This window comes from Astyanax mexicanus, chromosome 25 (genome assembly GCF_023375975.1).
Source record: "Astyanax mexicanus isolate ESR-SI-001 chromosome 25, AstMex3_surface, whole genome shotgun sequence".
Classification (NCBI taxonomy): Eukaryota; Metazoa; Chordata; class Actinopteri; order Characiformes; family Acestrorhamphidae; genus Astyanax; species Astyanax mexicanus.
In genome coordinates this window covers 16,842,587-16,863,114 of record NC_064432.1, presented here as the reverse complement: position 1 = coordinate 16,863,114, position 20,528 = coordinate 16,842,587, and the positions used below count along the sequence as shown (strand labels likewise).

General features: G+C 36.9%; 1 protein-coding gene across 15 annotated transcripts in view; it reads left to right on the top strand.

The window, feature by feature from the left end:
- LOC103040758 (neurexin-2) overlaps window positions 1-20,528 on the top strand; it is an 848,474-nt gene that overhangs the window by 223,958 nt on the left and 603,988 nt on the right. For 12 of the 15 annotated variants that reach the window (XM_022681890.2, XM_022681889.2, XM_049472606.1 and 9 more), the window contains exon 4: window positions 15,308-15,337. The exons of the other annotated variants lie outside the window; for them this stretch is intronic. In XM_022681890.2, the coding sequence (XP_022537611.1) occupies window positions 15,308-15,337 (30 nt within the window). The remainder of the gene's footprint in view (window positions 1-15,307; window positions 15,338-20,528) is intronic. 15 annotated transcript variants of the gene reach the window in all.

Sequence of the window (20,528 nt, the reverse complement as noted above, 5' to 3'; positions counted from 1 at the left end):
CATTTAAGCCAATTTGAGAGGGTTTAGAAGTTCCGCCTTTTCAATGAGTTGGGAAATGGCCACCAGGAAAAGTGAATTACTGTGCTATTAATGTGTGCTAATAGCATTCACCAATGGAAAGTTAATAAGCAAACAGATGGGAACACTTCAGCAAGAGGAGGGTGGAGGGGTTATATAAGTGCTATGTCTAGATGTTCTGACTCCTGAAAATGACTTTGTACAGGTTTAAAAAGAAGAGCCTTAATTTGTCTTAAAGTGTCTTAATTCCAACTCCAAATCCAAAAGTTTAGGAAAATATAAAATGAAATAAAATAAAATAATAAATAAAATAAAATAAATTTAGTTGTTTTTTTTTTTTTATGCAGTCAGAACAGTGGGATCTTACAACAGAGTACATCACTGCTATACAGTGGGCAAACCAAATGTACCACTTCTGACACCAACCTTTCCTATCCGTTTTTCGTATCCTTTTGGAGATCAGTGAATGGAAAATGGCAGTTGACCCTAGCACTGTGAGTATATTCACATTGTTGCAGTAAAGTGCAGGAGGAAGCAGGAAATGCTTTGCTGCACAAAAAATAATCAGAATCAGTTATTTTGCCATTATTAAAACAAAATATCCTATTGCCTTGTTTTTATCATTTATAAAAATGGACAACATTATGCTACATAGCTAAGAACAGCAGTATCTCACATCTCAAAGCTTGGGTTGCTGCATGCCATGTCACACACAACACTGCAGTCTATGAGGACAGTTTACAGTTTGTCATATAACGTGTCAACCAACAAACAGCAGCGTGACATGACAACACAACACACTGTTCTTAAGTGTGCTGACAGCAGACGTGTGGCTGTTGCAGGCCTGTTGCAGTGTGTTCTCATTCAGACTGCTGTTCTCTTCAGTATGCAGCATACGTGTTCCTGTGACATATGACAGCGCCATTCATCATTCCTGCGCTGACATGCCTGACGACAGTGTATAAAGCAGCCTTTAGGTTTATAGGTGAGTTTATCTGCACTGCTTCAGAATAGAAACGCAGTCTGCCCTGTGAAGATTCATTCTGGAGGAGGTCAAGAGCAGTCACTGTTCACAGACCAGAGATACAGACGTAAAGCTGATATTTTCATTTGTGTAGTAAAAAGATCAATCTGTATGTATTTTTTCATGTACTTATTGCTGCATTTTACAGATTAGATTAATCCAGGATCTAATCCATTAACCAGTGTATATTTTACCAAGTGACAGTATGATCATAGTGCTTGTATGCTACATCTACTGTATACTATTATTTGAGACTTTCTTAGAATACTAAACTTTGCTATCACATAATTTGGTGTTTTATTATAAATTAGAATAGAATTTGTGAAGTTGCATGTGCCTTAGAATGATAAACATTAATATAGTTAAATAACTAGTACTCACTACATAGAACTGACATACTGCGAACCATAAGCACTGTTATCTTTTTATCTTTTTAACAAAGTCTAGCTTAATTACCACAAAGCTGTAACACGGGCTAATTCTCAAACCTTAGTGAAAGTGAAAGTCGTTCAAAGCTAGACATAATCACTTTATTTAGACGCCTGTCTGGACATCACAAACCTATGTGCGTGGTTGATGTGGTAATCAGTCTGGATAAGATCTAGATAAGCCCGAAACTGGATTCAAGCTGGCAGTCTGAAAATAGTTACAGAGAAGACATCAACAGTATCAGATGTGACTGATGATTTTTTTTACAGTTCTGATCAATGCTAGGCTTGGCTTTACTGCTGTAAGCCTGCCAAAGTTCACAAGTTCTTCCACACCAAACTGGTGCTCAGTCATGTAGGAACAGGAAGGAACCATTCCCAAACTGTTCCCACAAAGTTAGAAACATGTATTTAAGTATGGAAACTCCTTGAGAAACAACCACAAATCATAATCCCCCTCCACCAATCTCTTCTCTAGAGTCCAGTAACTATTTTGTACATGACTATTCACTGCTATATATGATACATGCAGCACATTCAGTATCTACCCAGTCTGTGACCTAATTCCTTTCTGCTGTAAATTTGTGAATTAACATTTACCCCAGAGTAACCACTGTGGCCTTCACGAATGCAGCACACACACCACAAACCTAATAACTACATGGTGATGTGTGTGACCTTGTGTGCGATTGACTGCAGAAAGAGGAATGTGGGATATACAGTTCATTTAGCACCATTTTTAGGATAAAACAGGGGTTGAGGGGATTGAGTTTCCCCAGGATCTGTTTTTTTTTTTTTTTTTTTTACACAGCCAAAGACTGCACTTACTCACGGCTTGTTTAATTAAGACAAAACAGCTGTGAAAACCTCTACACTCTGCCAGTCCTGTGCATGGTTCTTAATTAATTCTGTGAAGGTATCACTGGCAAATTAGCCATGTTTTAATGAACAAAATGTGTTACATTGAATGATTCACTGAACTATTTAAATTTCATTATTTCATTTCGGTGATGAGGGAGGCAATTAGTTTTTCTCAGCTCAGAAGCTTCTTATGAAGATCTATTAGAGCTTAGTCAAACTGAGCCACAACACACACGAACACACACACAGACACACACGGGCCATTGCATTGCATTTCTGTACACAGTTTTGTATTGTCTTCATCTGAATGCTTCTCTGCATTCCTTAAAAAAGACAAAAAATACATATAAATCATTGCTTTTTCATTGCTGAAAAAAATGATGCCAACATGCTCAGAGCTATAGAGGCTTTTGAAGCACACCATGCGCTTAACTGACCTCCACCTGCACCATGCAAACATGGTGATAACATGTGGAAACACATGCACGCACACTGTATGATCTGGCATGGCCTTACCGCCAACTAATTTTATTAGCCACTAGTGGTTCTGTTTGCATATTAGGTGTGACTTTTCTTACTTAATCGCCATTAGTGTGTAGTCGTTTCCCCCAGGCTACCTTCCTCTATGTAATTACTTGTAATTGTAATATTACAGTGTGCCTGTTTAGGCTCAGTGTTGAAGGCTAAAAGAGCTAGTTACCACTTACTCTGTTGCCGAGTGTGGTTTTATGTTGGCTGAATGCTAAAGTGTCCGCTAATGCAGAGTTTTGCAAATTGTTCACAAAGCAAAGTTATTTTGAAGGTATTTAATTGGTTTAGATGAACATGGCGTAGTGTCGTTGTTTACTACAGAAAAAAGAAATGTTCATGTTTTGAATTTTTTGTGGAAACACTGTCCATAATTAAATTAAGTGTGTATAAAGCTATTATTTTTTGTTTTATGTGTTTTAAGTGGGAAGAAAATAAATAAATAAATACATAAATAAATAGATGCCGTTATAATGTTGTAAAGTATGTGAAAAAATCAAGCAAACTGGATAGGTGTCTGTCATTCTGCTATCTAATGCCAATTTCCATTTTGGTAGGAGGAACATCAATTGTAAATAAACATAACAGTCTAGACATATCTAAAACATTGCCCAGTGCCATGAAAAGGATGAAAAGAAGGGCTTATTAATGTGCCAGGAACAATGTGTGCTATGCTCGAGCTCTAATAGCGCCAACCGCAAAGCTGATTAGCCTTTTCTAATAGTGTCTGGGCATTCCTCTGACTGCCCACACAAATATGAGCAAAATGAGGGATTTTTAAACATCAACAATGTGTTGATGTGTTACACAATATCAGAATGATATGTGTCGTTTGTGTCAATGCAGTGTGATGCTTTACCATGGAAATTCTATTGTGTTGTTTATATATTTATTTATTGGATCTTCTTTTTTCTCTTTCTACCTTTGACAGCCTGTCTTGTTTTATTGACTATAAAATGGCAGGAGTATGTATCATAAACATACTGTGTATTAAATATTAAATACATCCTGACATGAAGGTACTGTACATGATGGATTGACTGAGGTTTAACAGCTTGACCACGTGGATCACCATCATAAATCTCTGTAGGATCTGTTTCTCTTTTATTTTTCCTTGCTTTAGGGCATGATGATAGTATGGTGATCTGATTATTGTTATAAATTACGCAACAGTGCACTTTTTTGAGCATATTATGGGTATCATACTGTAGATAAGTCTAGAGTGTCTGAATAAACAGCATAGTAACATGAGGCAAATCAGTGAGAGATCAGTGCATAGTGTCATTATCTTTTTTGTTTAATTTATTTTCAACATTTTTTTTTACTTCTGTTTAAATGAACAAAACATTTTATATTAAATCATGCCATCAGCATTTTTGATAATATGGGAAAGGTGGGAGAAGTACTATAAGAAGACCTTTGCGCTGCAGTTCAGATGGTCTCTGCTTATGTTGTAAACATTGAATTTGTTGTCAGGCTTGAATTTGTAGAATTTTTGATTGAAATAAGGAGGTGTTTCAGGAGTTTGGGGCATCAGTCCCTTATTGTTTTTAGTAAAATCAATAGCATTGTTGCTGTGCTTTAGCCTCACTGGGAGTTTCACAATTTTATATGAGTTTCCCAATCATTAATCTGTACTTGGAGTAATTATTAGTACATTACTCCAAAGCATATTATTTTAAATGCAAGTCAAGTACTACACTAAATACAGTATAGGCCTGTCACATTTTTTTTTTTTTTTTTTTTTTTATTATTATTTTTTTTTTTTGTGGACTATATGTCGACCGAGAAACATTATTAAGACCATTAAATGCCACTGATCTAATGATATTAGAATAACATAACAAAACAATTATACCCCTTAAAAAGGAAACATTTTAAGGAATCATAGATTGAGAAGTTATTTTCTTCACCTTTTGCAGACACACTGTTTATGGATTCACAGTTACTGAAGCATTGGTCATTGCATGACTGTCAAAAATACGTTTCACTGTTATATACAGTTAAATGACTCTATAATGAGACATAATGACAGTGTGGACAGTGTCTTCCTAATTACATGATTGACAAAATTCACAGTGAACAGTAGGGGGAAGAATCTTAGGCCAATTCACCATACAAAATTATCACCATATGTTGCCATGGATAGGGATTATATCACAATACCCCAACAGCCTATATTTCTTTCTGGTGGTTTTCCCTAATTGTTTGATTAGTGTGGAGTAATGAAGCAGTAACTAAATACTACTAAATAAGCCACAACTCTTAAATGATTCTCAGTGGCCAGTTCTTTGTTTCTACTGGCAAACCCTACACCGCATACAGTACCATAAAGTAGGCCTATACAGTTAAATATGAACATGTCCTCAATTATCATTATATCATATTTTTCTCACCTTTACTTCACCACTCCTCCCCCCACTCAAACCCCCGTCAGATGTGATATTTGAATGGGAGGTTTGGCGCCCTGCCTCCAGCCTGCCACCCTGCAGTTAAATGACTCTATAATGAGACAAATTCCTACAAGTGTGGACAGTGTCTTCCTAATTAGCCGCAGTCCAGCCATGTTAGCAGAATTAACAGCACAAAGAGCGTGAAAGGTAATAATGACACTCCGTTCCATGCTGCCACTTATTAAACGGCTTACTTTACCCACACTGGAATCACAGAAGGCCATGAAATCACACACTTTACTCTCTCTCTCTCTCTCTCTCTCTCTCTCCTCCACACACACGGCCATATTGGCTCTATCATGCGTTTAATCGTATGCAGGCGATGACACGTTTAACGCGGGCTTTTCCCTCGTTTTGATACCAGGCACGCCTCACTTTAATAATTGAGGGTGAGAGGGCGAGCGAAACGCAGCTTTTCATCCATCATCTACACACTGATCTGTTATGATACTTTCTCCTCTCCTCTCTCGGACACCCCTGTGAATTATTAATGCCTTTTAAATTGCGCTCACGTCTTTATATAATTAGGGAGAGGGAGAGAGAGAGAAAGAGAGATGGAGCGAAAAAAGGAAATAAAAAAAAAGCGAGAGAGACAGAGAGAAAGAGATGCATCCATTATGTATAGAGCTGGGGAGTTGTGTATTTGCCTTCACGGAGAATTATCTGTGTGACATCTCTTAAACAAATGTACTTACAAATGGATCCCGCTCCTTTTGTCACACCAGAGGACTGTGTCCAGTCCAGTTTGTGTAACTCTGAGAACGTTATGGGACTGCAGGAATCCTAGAGGAATGCTGAGCAGTCATTGGTAGTGTGAAAGAACTGAAAGAGAAAAAGGAGGCGTGTCTACAGGTGTGGTTTCTAGGCACACTATTGGGAAGGCCATGCAGTGATTGGTGTATATTGTAACATGCATAATTTAGTTCAGGTTTTCTGGATGTTCTTAGTATGTTTTAAAATGCTCTGGTAATGTCACTGCATCGTCACATGTGTAAAGGTTTTAATTTTACTTTAACAATGTAACATACTCTTTAGTACTACTAATGTTAGTACTCTATAATGGTGAGTTCAAGGCATGCTCGAACTAAGAAGCAAAATACACTGTGGGCAATGAAAAATAAAACTCTATGTATATTGTAACACTGAGCATTGATAGAATAAGTCCCTGGTTGTCAGAAAATATTAACACTGTAAATTTTGGCACTTTGGATGTTACTGTGTGGCTAAGCTTTGTTTAGTATGTTTAATATGTTAAATATCAAACATATTTATTAAGCATAATTCTATAATTCTGTGATACTGTGCACCACAGTGTGATTCATTATTTTACCCACACTGAAATCACAGAAGGTCGTGAAATCACACACTTTACTCTCTCTCTCTCTCTCTCTCTCTCTCTCTCTCTCTCCTCCACACACACGGCCATATTGGCTCTATCATGCGTTTAATCGTATGCAGGCATATCAATCGTATGCAGTGGCATATCAAAAGTCATGTTATGGGAACTAGTATTGTGTCCCCAATGTCCCATGTGCCTGGTAAATTATACGTATATTAAATATATTAAACTGTTCAAATGTAAAAAAAAAAAAAAAAGAAAAAAATCAATGTAATTTTTTTTTCTCTACTATGTAAAAGTTTCCTTCAGTCACATTTGTGTTTCCAATATATTTATAACAAATAGTCCAGAATTGTGCCAAAATACACCACAGTCAGATCAGACTGTGCCAGCGTGATTGGCTGAGAGGCACTGTATGACTGCCAGTATCCCTTTATTAATATTCGCCTGTAACCTAGCAACGACCCCTAACCATTACACAACAAGCCAACTTTAAGAGTTTAAAGCATGAGTAAACACACACACACACACACGCACACACACACACACACACACACACACACACACACACACACACACACACACACACATAAACACACAAACACATACCAACAAAAAAAGTCATAGCAGTATGTGTAAGTGTTACCTCAGGTAACTTCTTGGGAACGCCTACACCTGTATAAGTTGTGAGGTGTTATCTTGTGAGTGAAGTTGTTTGAAAACTGGAAAGAGTGCCCATGACAGTGTGACCCTAAATCTAATCCTAGTATCCCAGAAATACTGTGTACTATAAAGTCAGTATTACCTCAGTATAGTGGACGGTTACTATCATGTCCTGCTACTCTTGGCATGTCATTTTAATGCGTATATATATTATTTTTACTCACACATACTTATTGGTTGAAACCCTTCTGGTTAATGCCTCTCAAGAAGTTGAATGAATGTATTAATTTATATACTTATATATACTTATATTTTTTTATTTATTATGAATTGTTATTACTAAGACGTGCCTTTTTTAGATGTTCTAACATCCAAAGAGACCCGCTGATTCTGAGGGCGGATGTGCTCTTGAAGTAACAAACCTGCTGAAAGAACTTTAACAAACGCTCTTTTCAAACAGCAACGTGTGAGTGACAACATCAAAACCAGAACACTGCCATTATAATCAGCGTAGCTGTCTACACACCTCAGAAAGAGATGTTTTTGTTGGACATCCTGTCTCGTCCGTGCTCTGTTGTTGATGGCATCACGTTGATGTTCCATCTCTACAAATACTGCAGTTTGGTGGCTTTCGTCAAAACACAGTAAAATCATTGATGATAAGACATGTGTACACACACACACACACACACACATACCACGCTCTCGTTCTGCAGTTTAAATCTGCAGATCTTAGCTGACAGGTCCAGAGCTTGTTTATGTTTTGTTTTGACACCCACTGTGTTTAGCGACATTTAGATCCAGCATTTAAATTACTTGGACACTTTAAGCCTTAGCCTGTACATGCATTAATATGTAAAATCCATATTGCATTATTGTAGCGTTAGTAATAAAGTTTAAGTATGTCTTATTTTAGTTCATTAAATAAACAAGCAAATAGAATATTGTGCAAATCATTTGATATAAGACAAAGCTATTAATTTAACTTGCAAGTTAGGCATAATAACTTAAAGTTTTTAATTTAATTAACTCATTACCTCAAGGTTTTCATTAAACAATCCAATCAATTTTAGGGCACTCGGTTTCCTCGTATTATTTGAGTAAATTCAACTCATCCAGGCCTACAGTGCTTAAGTACACTGCCTTCAACCTCAGTATTTTAGAATATATCACAATATGGAACAACATTAATGGTATTATTGTCTGAATATTCAAATTAAATGAAAGTTTAGGTTTTATCCTAGAAGTCTGAATCCAAATACTGTGAAATCAGATATTTGTGCTTCCACACGTTCATTCTTACTTCTGTTAAAAGGTTAGTTGTTGACTAGTGCATTTACAGCACCACACACACACTTTGTGTTATTGACTTTTTGGCATATAGATGAATTAGTTTTCTCCTAAGTCTGCACCTCCACAATCTCCCCTCACTCTCTTAAACCCCTGCTCCCCCCAGGCCTCGACTGCCTCAAAAATGCCAACAGTTGACTCTTTAGAAGAAAGTGTGGATGGCATCACGCTGGTCCTGCTTAGTTTAATGTGTGTTGGCTCTGTACATTTCTCTGGAACATATGCCTCAGTGCTGTGCATTGGGAGGTGACCATATGCCAGAGGCAATCCTCTGAGAGCGCTGCTGTTTAGCATGGCACTACCGCACTGCAGGAGGCCCGCGAGCGGCGAGCGCGCTCCGTCTGAGTTTATCTAGCCCTTCTGCTGATGAATGTGGAGTGGGACAGGAGGAAGGCCTGGGATAATGATGATGATGGTCGTTTTTCTCCGCCCTCACTCCGTCCTCCTGGCACTTTCCATGCAGTGGAAAGATTGCAACTGGGCCGTTCTCACATCTGCTGGGGTCACGTGGCGCACCGCAGCCCACTTCACTCTGAAGGATGGGCATTATTCTCTCTTTTATTGTGCTCTCTTTCATTGTGTGTGAGGAACTGCTCTGGATGAAGCCTGTTGTTTCGCTGTGGGTTATAATTCACGCCCTTGAAAATTTGAAAATACAGGAAAATTAGTTTAAACCATTAAGCGCTGTGACATTTATTACACCCATTATTAGTATATTACTAATCAGCAAACACATGAAGAAGAAGTATTAGTAGTATTAGTAGTATTACCAAAGACATGAACCACCAGTAGTTCTGAGTTGTTTAAATAGAAAAAAAAAAAAAAATATATATATATATATATATATATATATATATATATATATATATATATATATATATATATATATATATATATATTTCTTGCTATTTAGCAACATTATTTTTTTTTATGCATAAATGAATGTATATTTGTTTTGTATTGTATTTGAATTGTGCATGGTTATTATCGGAATAAATTTATTACACACAATTATAAGATTTTGTCATTGCGTTTAATACAAACTTAATGACATGATTGTAACACTACATATTAACACATATATTTCAGAGCTTTTTTGTTTTTTCATTTGTTTCTTGCATGAGCAAATATGCTGCTTATGGCATAAATATACAGTGCTAACTTAGCATGTATCAATACTGCACTTTGTAACTTTATATAATCAAACGAATGTGACTGTGATTACCAGGAAAAGGGTTCTAAACAAAATATCAATGATCAAACAATTGACCATAATTAATGATGTAATAAATAAATTATACACATAATTCTGAGATTTAAATGTGCACTTATCATGCTAAACATACTTTTAAAGCCTGCAAAGTGGTGCAATTTATATTCAGAATGAATGAATCTGGTCATTTTAGCAAGAATTAACAGTGCCATGGTTGCTCTGGTAAGCAGCAAATGCTTTCACAGTCAGAACAATGTACTAGTATCTATCAGACAACCTGTTTTTTAAATGATTATACGCAGTTTTGCAGGAATTGTTGCAGAAGTGCACTGATGCCATTTATTATAATATTTTGCCCTCTCCCCAAACTAATACTCTCAATAGAAAAAAAAAAAACAAAAAACTGCTGCTTTAATCATGTGTTTTAGGAACATGCAAGTGCATTTATATAAAGTGATTGATTGAATGGACAATTCTTGCCAGACTATGCTGGTCACAATACAATCAGAGAAGGTGTTGTAGGAACACATATTTACACCCACATTTCAGATGGTTTATTCGCATTGGGCTGAAGTGCTGAGGTTTGACGGGGAGTTCTTGGGAACATCAGGAGCTGCTTATTTGTTAATGCAGTGTGGCGTCACAGCCGGGCGAGTTTAGAAGGCACTCAGGTTGCTCTTTCTGTTCAGAGCCATACGGAGGCTGCAGCTGCCTGATTACTCCGGATGTTGAGGAAGAGGGCACATTTCCAAGCATGTCCTCCTTAATGACAAAATTATGACCCCGCCACCATCTGACACTCCGTCAGCTTCAGCCAATCAGACACGGCCTTATTCACTGCCAGATCTCTGAGTCACCGGCGTGACGCCAGTCCCTGAATGACAATAAACGGCATCATGTGGGAACATTCCTTTACATCTCACACAGATCCTCTTCAGAAATGCTAATTTACTTCAATTACAGCAGACATGCTTCTGAGCTTCATTTCAGCACCGCCTCTCAAACCTTGTACCTCCGTTTCTGACATTCTTTCAGCTTGTTAGATGTAGATTAAATCTGACAGTTGTTCTTTACATCGTGTCAAAATTTCATGATGAATGGACTAATAGAAATGCTATAAAATAAGCTAGGATGCTACTTTGCAAGGGTAATCCTCTTCAGTGCAGTATAGATATTTTATTATTACATATTTAATGTTATTATAAGTACTAAAAAAGTTTTTTATAAAAATAAGATAAGTCCGCGTGTCAAGAAATGATGCTTGAAGAAAAAAAAAAAAAACTGAACAAAAGCAATATGATAAAGCCTTAAGTAAATACTATTATGGACAAGTAAATATATGCTTAAACATAAGTTAAACAATGATGTATAATAAAAAAAAAATCTTTCAGTGAAATTCAATATGAAAAAACATATATTTGGACACACCTTCTCATTCATTGCATTTTCTTTATTTTCATGACTATTTACACTGTAGATTCTCACTGAAGGCATCAAAACTATGAATGAACACATGTGGAAGTATGCACTTAACAAAAATGGACCTGGCCTCCACAGTCTCGGACATAAACCCAATCCAGATGGCTTGGGGTGAGCTGGACCACAGAGTGAAGAAGGCAAAGGGCAACAAGTGCTAATAAACACCTCTGGGAACTCCTTCCTTCAAGACTGTTGGAAAACCATTTCAGGTGTCTACCTCTTGAAGCTCATTGAGAGAATGATGCCAAGAGTGTGCAAAGCAGTAATCAGAGCAAAGGGAGGCTATTTTGAAGAAACTAGAATGTAAAATCATGTTTTCACTTATTTCACCTTTTTTTGTTAAGTATATAAAACTCCACATGTGTTCATTCATAGTGTTAATGCCTTCAGTAAGAATCTACAATGTAAATAGTCATGAAAATAAAGAAAACGCATTATTATTATTATTATTATTTTTTTTTTTTAACTCCTCTCTTGGCCTTTTATAGAAAGGTTCTGCATGTGTTGATGAGAGAGGTGAATCAGTGCTTAAGCAGTGCTACAGACTCTGAATCTGGCAGTGGTATCAGTCATGGCGTGATCCTCCTCGGGGTGTGAAAGCGTCAGGGAGTTTCCTGCAATGCTTTTGGCTGAGCCGCACGCTCTCTTCTCTCCCATATGGCCGGCTCATCCTGCCACATCACAGCTTCCCTCTTTACTCAAGATACCACTGCTAGTCCTGCTGAATGCACTGCACATACAGAAGAACAGAAATAGTCTGTACAGTTATTGCATAATATTAATCAATAAAAAAGTATATATTTTTTTATTCATGTGAATTTGTTTTAGTAGCATAACTTTAGTTAACACAAAAATACCCTCAAAAACTGTCGCGTCTGTATTGGTCCATTCATTTTGATTTTTTTTTACACAATGCATTCAGTCAAAAATTGAAAATCTGTAAAAAAAAAAAAAATAAAAATAAAATAAAAATAAATAAATAAAATGAGATTTTTTTACATGACAACAATGTAAAGCATTTTCTTCCCTACTTTCCTTGGCCTCAAGAGTATTTTTTATTTCTCACGCTTCGATAAGGTCCAGAAATGCTCTATGAGTTTCACAGAAAAGATCCACAGAAATATCCAAACAAAGAGAAGAGAGTGGATTTAGCTGTAAAGCTGTTGTAGCACACCTTACGTCTAACAGTTCTGTAGTAAAAAAAAAATAAATAAATGAAAAATAAAAAAATAATGTTTCCAGGATATTTTAAGATAAATGCTGTTATTTTGTACCCACTCTTCAACTCATTGTTCCCTCACAAAACACAGCTTGATATAACAAAAAAAATAAATTATAATTAAAAGTCCCATGGTTGGTCATGTGGCTAACGTGCTGGTACAAAACACATTAGACATCTTCCGATTTCTGATGTCATACAGAGAGTTCTGCTGTGAAAAAATAGAATAATTTAAGTGAGTAAATCATTACGAAATCTACGTCAGCTTCTAAAGTCACTTTCCTCAAATTAGCCAATGACTCACAGTTCATGTGGATCCTTTCATGCCTCTCTTTCTAGTCCATTAGCACCTAGCTGCTAAAAGACCTCAAAAAAGCACCAGCAACCCAGATTCAGGATTGCATAAAATGGGGTTTTCTCGAAAACTACATTCTGAGATCTGAAAAGTGCTGAAAAACTTTTAGCTTAATGCGTTTAGCCCAACCTAACAACAAGTGCTCCCAACACTAGGAGGACTAGTGAGGATAAGCACATGCCTCCTCCAATACATGCATGTCAGTTACCACCTCTTTTTACACTGCTACCAATGTAGTATCACTAGGTGTCCAAAAATGACTCAAAGAAAAGTGCAAAATCCCCAGATCTGATAAATTAGCTAACAGGTGCCTGTCAAGGCCAACATCACACTAATGGTGATAACAGGAGAGGGTATGTCATCTATCCACCCAGAAAGAAACCTTAGGCGTCTCTAATCTAAAATAATGGCCATCATAGATGTTATAGAGATAGGTCGCTGGTTAACATATGAAGGGAAATACTCGTTACACTCAACAGGACGTATGTGTACTTATAACCTCCCACAAGCAGAGCATTTTTGGAGAAAGCCCTACTCAATGTGGAGATCTGCGCAAGTGCAGAAGTCAGAACGAGTTGAAAAATCACTTTTTTCTGCACCAGATTGTACAAACTATTCTCATCAGATTGAAAGTAAGTTTTTAAATAAATGTACCCTAATTTAACTGAGAATAAGTGTTTGGCACCATTGCAAAGACTTTGACTTTGGCTACATTCACCAATATAATCTTAAAAAAAAAAAAAAAAAAAAAAAAAATCCTAAATCCTGAAAAAAGGTCTTACACTCAGGATAAGTCTACACTAAGGCAGCAAATAATTAAACACTGCTAAATGTTAGAATCTTCATACAAAATGAATTAGTAAGTTTTGCTACTATTGGTCAAATCCAAGGAGATGTTATGGGGTGGAACTTAATAGTCTTTAATGCTGGATGTGACTTTAGGGTGGCTTATTGTCTGAGACAGGTTGGTTTTAAGTGCAGAGTTGTTCATCAGCAAGTCAAGGTAGAACTCCTTCTACAGAACAGTTGGTGAATAAGACCCACATTTCTTTATAAAAAAAAAAAATCTGTATTAAGATATATAGCATTAAAAACATTTACACAGTTTTTATTATGATATTCTTACACATATATTAAGTTTATCTGTTTTTTTTAGTAATTGTAACATACTGTAGATAGTGTTTAATATTAAACTAGTATTAAAACTAAACTAAACATTATTACAGTATTATATATTAGTATTATTATAACAGTATTAATTACACTATAATAAAACGTTCAATTGGTTCTATCTGATATCTGCTCCATCGTCTCAAATCATTACAGTTCTACAGTATCTTGGTTAAGAATCAACCGCAGGAGGTTGTAGATCTTGATTTGTGTCCATTTGTGTGCTTCATATTTTGCTGGATGTCTGGGACGAGGAGCGGAAATGGCTTGATGGTGGTGTTTGTTTCGTTTTTTAATGAGTGCACTTGCTGATGTAGGCTGATATGATGGATGACTTCCTTGCTGGTTCGCTGCGGTGTGGGCTAAAAGCCATGTCTGAACTATCTCAGCAACTCGGTTCAATATCTTCCTCATCCCTGATGCTTTTCTCATTATTGTGGGCAAAGCATTTCAGGTTAGCGATTTCTCATCGGCGATGTTGGAGTGATTGCGTGTGGATGGTGGATTTTGGGTTACTGTTGCTGTATTTGGAGCTCTGGTTGGAGAAACCTGTGTGTGTAATCTCATGGAGAAGCCTGAATGGTTTTATTTTATTTATTTTATTTTTTTTCCCTGCAGCTGCAGATTGGAATAATGGCTAACACTTTCCTAGGTTTTCAAAAAGAAAAAAAGAAAAAAAGATGCAGGATTTATTCTCTGCTTTTACCAGTTTATTTATTTATTTATTTATTTTATTCCTTATCTCTGCCCCCATTCTGCGGCAGTCGTTGGCTTTACAAAGAGAGGTCATGCTAGATAGGAACAGGGCGAGAACTCAGTTTAGATGGAGAAAGCTCCTACTGCCAAACAGTTATGTGTGTGTTCCATAAGTACTCTGGAGAAAAAAAAAAGCATTTGAGTGAGCAATGGCCTTCGGGGGTTGCGCCGAACGGAATGCTTTTTTTTTCTGTCCCCCACACCTCTATTACGAAGTGTTTGCTTGTTTTTTGGTTCTATTCTTTCTTTCTTTCTCTCTCTTTTCTTTCTTTTGAGTTCGTTTTCTTTTGTTTTACTTTTTTGAGTTTCAACTCTGACATCCATGTCTGCCCCAGGATGTCTGTCACAAACTGCAGTCCAACGTTGTGACAATGCTTTTTTTCCCTTCCCGTGCCTTTTATGACCTTCTTTTTTCCTTTCTTTCTTTCTTTTTTCTGTTCTTTTCTTCAAGGTCTGGCGCACCTGACGTTAAACAACCAAGGTATGGGTTTGTTCTGTTTTTTCCCCGCACTTTTTTAAAAAAGGGGAATGAAAGGCTTTATCTTCTCCTCAGCTTTTCTACTCAACGTCCTCCTTTCCTACCTGTTTAATATTTTTTTCCTGTCCTTCATTTTACCTATTTTCCCCATTTCTTTCCCATTTTACCCCACACTGTTCCTACCTTTCCTTTTATATTCCCCTGGTTTGTTTGTGCCCCCTACTTCCCTCCATTCCCTTACGTCCTCCCGTTTTTCCGTTACCTCGCCATGTCCTTCACACTCTTGTCCTGTTCTCTGGCCTTTTCTCCTGAAGACCAGCCTTTGGCCGCAGCTCTCCCGACTGAAGGTAACGCTTTTTTCTGCTCTTCCTGGATTGTGAAAGTGTTTGAAATGATGATGTGTTGTGAAATGTCACCCCGCTGCCGAACTGTCGCTGCCCAACATCATTCGAACAGAAGGACAAGTGTTTGTGTCTAGAATGCACAGAGTTTGTACTAAAACTTCTCTGTTGTCATTCTCATTGTTTGGCAATCTGGTCTTAGAAAGTCAGTTACGTCAGTTTCATCAGTTTCCTCCACTGGTTCCAGTCCAGTCATGAAGGTTTTAGAACTATATCAGGCAGGGTTTACAGTCCTACAGCTTCAACTTAGAATTTGAACAGGAAAGCAAAGTGATTCATTATGCAAGTTTTATCCACAAAAGTATGGTTTGAAGTGTGCTGAGATGCTTGAGATAACTTGAAGGTGTTTCGTGTGTGCTGATATGCTCAGTGCTAACCTGAATGTTTTTTCATGTGTGCTGATATGATAATGTCAACCTGAAAGGTTTCACATTTGCTGATATGCTAATGCTAATGTAAATGTTTTTACATGTGCTGATATGCTAATGCTAATCTAAATCATTTCATGTGTGCTGCTATGTTAATTTCCAGGTTCCAGGTTCCATCCCTCTCTCTCCTGAGTGTGTGTCATACTCTGACCTTTATCTCTGATGTTGATCCACAAGCTGGCTTGTATGCCAGCCCCTCGCTGGGCGTCTCCTGTAGCGACAAGGTCACAAAGGGTCATGTGTAAGGGAGAAGAATTGGCTGGGGAAAGGATGACCTTTCACTAAACTCTCTTTCTCTATTTCTCTTTCTACCAATTGAGGGCTCTGCCATCTACTGCTCCTTTATAACATTTAAACCCCTCCCCTCATCATAATTTCTCAAGACAATAACATACAAGCATGAAAATTACAATAGTGCAATAGCATTCATGCTGTCCAGCAGAACAACCCCGCCCCTACATAAATTGCTCATTCTGACTTCAATTTGCATAGTAACCTTAATTAGCAATGTTTAAGTGTGGGCAACTTAGATTACCAAAGTTAGTATAGCCAAAATATATACTTATATAACTGTTATTGTATTTGGATAATAAATATGTTCCCTCCTCCCACCCACCACTAACTCACCATCAGTGTGTAATCTTGTGGACAAAAGCTACCTTCAAAATTGCCTGACAAAATGAATCCAGCTCCTGTGGTTTGTGAATTATTAGATATATTGCATTCTCCTCATATTAAATACAAAGTCTATAGAATTCAGTAACTCTTCTTAAGGTTTTAAATACAGTATCTAAAGAATGAAGTCCTTAAATTGTATAATTATTAAATCCTATAGTCTATAGCAGGGGTTAAGTGTAATGGGATGTAGTGCTACATCCCAGAGGGTTGTTGAACCCAGTTGCAGCACAGTTGATCTCAAAGCAGGTAAACCCAAGAAGAATAAATAAATAAATAAATAAACAGTCCGCTCCTCATGCGGGATCGAACCCACGTCGTCAGGGTCACGGCTCAATGCATTACCACTGCCCTGGCTAGTGAATTGGGACACTCCCTTATAAGGAGATAGCCAAAGAAGGGGCATAAATTAAAGTGGCACCGAGCGTGACAGAGAGACGAGAGGAATGCAAACAATAGCTCGACAGAGAAGTATTTTATGTATTATTTTTTTCATTATCGTTCATTATAGTCCAAAAACCTCACAGGCCAGATGTTTCATGCTTGTGGGCCACGTCTGGCCTGCTGGCCTCCTATTGCCGACCCCCGGTCTATAGAACGCAGTCCCTCAACTCTGAGGTATTAAAAAAATAGTTCCTTGTTTCACAATTACATTAAACCTGATTATAGTGGGACTGCACCTTCTGGTTTGCTGTTTTCATTATAGGTGGTCCTCCATCTCCTGTGTATCAGGGGTCTGCTAGGAACAGAAACATTTTGGTTAGGGTTACAGTCATAGACACAACATTGCACATGCAATTATTCAACATTGCACTTTAAGAGAATAACTTACCACACAGACACGATTCCATGTTGTACCTGCATATGGGTGTGAGTAATGAGACCCAGAGGGTTTCAATTTAGATCACTGCTGGATTGTACTCTGCACATGCGGATGAAGTGCAACCCATGAATTTGGGAAGCTCTCCACTGGCAAGAACTCCACTCAGTGCCCATGCCCACCTCAAACCCATCTTGCCCATGTGAAATATGTACTAGAAGTAATGTTCTCCTTCCAAATTCATGAGTGCAAATTTACTTGGTCCTGTTTAGATCTGGTCATTTAATCTGTCTTGACCATCAGGATCATATATGGATACAAGTCACATGAAATGCAGTTTAAACAGATCCTATACAATTACTCCAAGCAGTTTGGGATGTGGTTTAAGTCGTGATCGAGCCACATGTTATAGCAGTGTAAACACATCCAGTACTCCAGTAATAACTGCAATAGGAGACTTTACATATATTTCTTTTAACAGAGCAATCAGATTCTCAGTCTGATTAACTAGAGACATAGTTGACAACCGCATATAAATGCATTTGGTTTAAATACAAATATCAGATTAAAGCCCAGTAAGCAGGTGTAATCACAGTCAGAATTTTACTGGGGAGGCTTGATTGTAACACTGTGTGGAGGCTGTTCCTATAGCTCTTATATAGGAATTATGAATGAAATGCTTGCAGTAAGCTTTACAGGACAATCGACATAAATATACAGCAATTTACCCAGTATGATATTTCTAAAATTAAAATGAAAAGCACATAACAAATAGATGACCTAACACTGTGACTCCTGCACATTATATTTTGCATTTTAACAGTAATAAACAGTAATAAATAATGGCTATGTATTTTGGGGCTAAAGACCATTTCTAAATGTTTGATTGTGACTGAAAACAAACAAACAATATGTTAAAAAGCATAGGAAACAATTTTCCATTGGAATATGAAAAGAGGTAGAAGACATGTTCTGTTTATATCTGGTCAAAACATCTATATGCTACATTTTCAAACTTCATATTTAAAGCCAAATTTCATAAACTTATTGACCGACAAAAAGTGAGACAAATTATATCCCTAGTATCTGTTTCTCTGGTCCTCCACGTCCAGCATGCCCAAATTCCTTCATTACGATTCAGCGGTGCATTTCTCTCTGACCTTTGCCCCAAAATCCTTTCTTTTACTCGCTCTTCTTTCTGTGTATTTACTCTGAGGAGCACGTCAGCTGTTTACCTGCCTGCTGCATGCTCCAACACAAGACCAAAGCAGGGAGGAGATAATTGGCCACGCTGGAGGAATTGGAAATCAGGAATTAAGGCCGTTTTCCCATTTCATGTCCCCCTGGATCCCCGTGTTGACCCTTTCATTAGTCACCGGGCCGCTACGATAGTCTGAACCGGAGTTGTTATTCTAAACCACACCAGCTGGATGTTGGGCAGGTTTAAGGCATGGCTGTGCATCTGTGGAAGATATAAATGAACTGTGGAAACAGTGGGTTGACTGCAGGGCCGTGAGGCTGTATACAGTAATCCCAGAATTCCACTGAAAGTTGCTTTAAGGTTTGAACCTTTTAAAGTTCTAAAGAAATTTCACTGGATATAAAAGCTTTTTATCAATATAAAGATTATTTTCTGAAATTGAATGTTCCTTTGTCGCATTGCTAAACAAAACTAAACTAAATTTAAAGCATTTATAATTATAGTATGAGTAGCTAATTTCAACATTGGGCGCTAACGCTAAACCAATCCTGTTTATTTATTCATTTATTTATTAGTTCTAGCAATTTACATCAGCTGTTTGGTGCATGTTTGGTGAGCAATGCATAACATAAAACATATTTCTCATATTGTATTATACCCTTAATTATGTAATTAGTTTGAACGTAATTGTTATTTATGAGTTAAGAAAGATATTACTATGATAAATACTGATATGATATGATACACTCATCCATATCATTATATAGAGATCATACTTTTATATCTGTATTTAGTGGACAAAAAAAATAAAATCATTAAAACTTTATTGTGATATTATTATTACTTTAATGCAAATTGCATGAGATAGCAGACCTATCTATGCAATGCAGCAGCTGTTTTTAAATAGTACAGTTGAACAGGGTAGTGATATTGTATCTTAATGTATGTTAAGATTTCTTAAAGTAAATTTTTGTACCATATAACTTAAGAGTAACTACAATGTAGTACTAGTGCCCAAACATCACCTTGTGTTGTGCTTGAACTGATATTTGCTCCAGATCATTTGATGTACCCTTAAATGTAACCACTTGGGTACCCAACCATAATTTTTACACATTTACCATATGTTTCTTAATGTACTCCTAAGAGCAGAAACGTGCATAATTTCTGCTTCGAAAAACTTGGAGTTTGAAAAAAAAAAAAAAGATAGAGAAGATAAAACAAAAATTAAGACAAACAGAAAAAAAATGTTTCAATACACCATAACAATGTGTGAGGACAAATATAAAGTTAAAACAAAAGTGTAAAATCAACAAGCCATTAAAAATGTGTAAACTTAACACCTGAACTATTAAACAATCAAACAAAATAGTAAATAAAACAAGAAAAATGACAAGAATGATGTCCAGACATAATAATAATAATAATAATAATAATAATAATAATAATAATAATAATAATAATAATAATAATAATAATAATAATAATTCTGATTCAACCAGGCTGTGTGAAATAATTCAGGCAGTAATTCAGGGGGAACACATCCTTGTAGATTTAACAACACACATCAGATCAGTCTTTTGCTTAATGGTAAGCCAGCTGTGCCCTCTGTATTGATCAGCCATATGTAAAACTACTACAGTGGTGGGATGCAGTGGACCAACAGCTG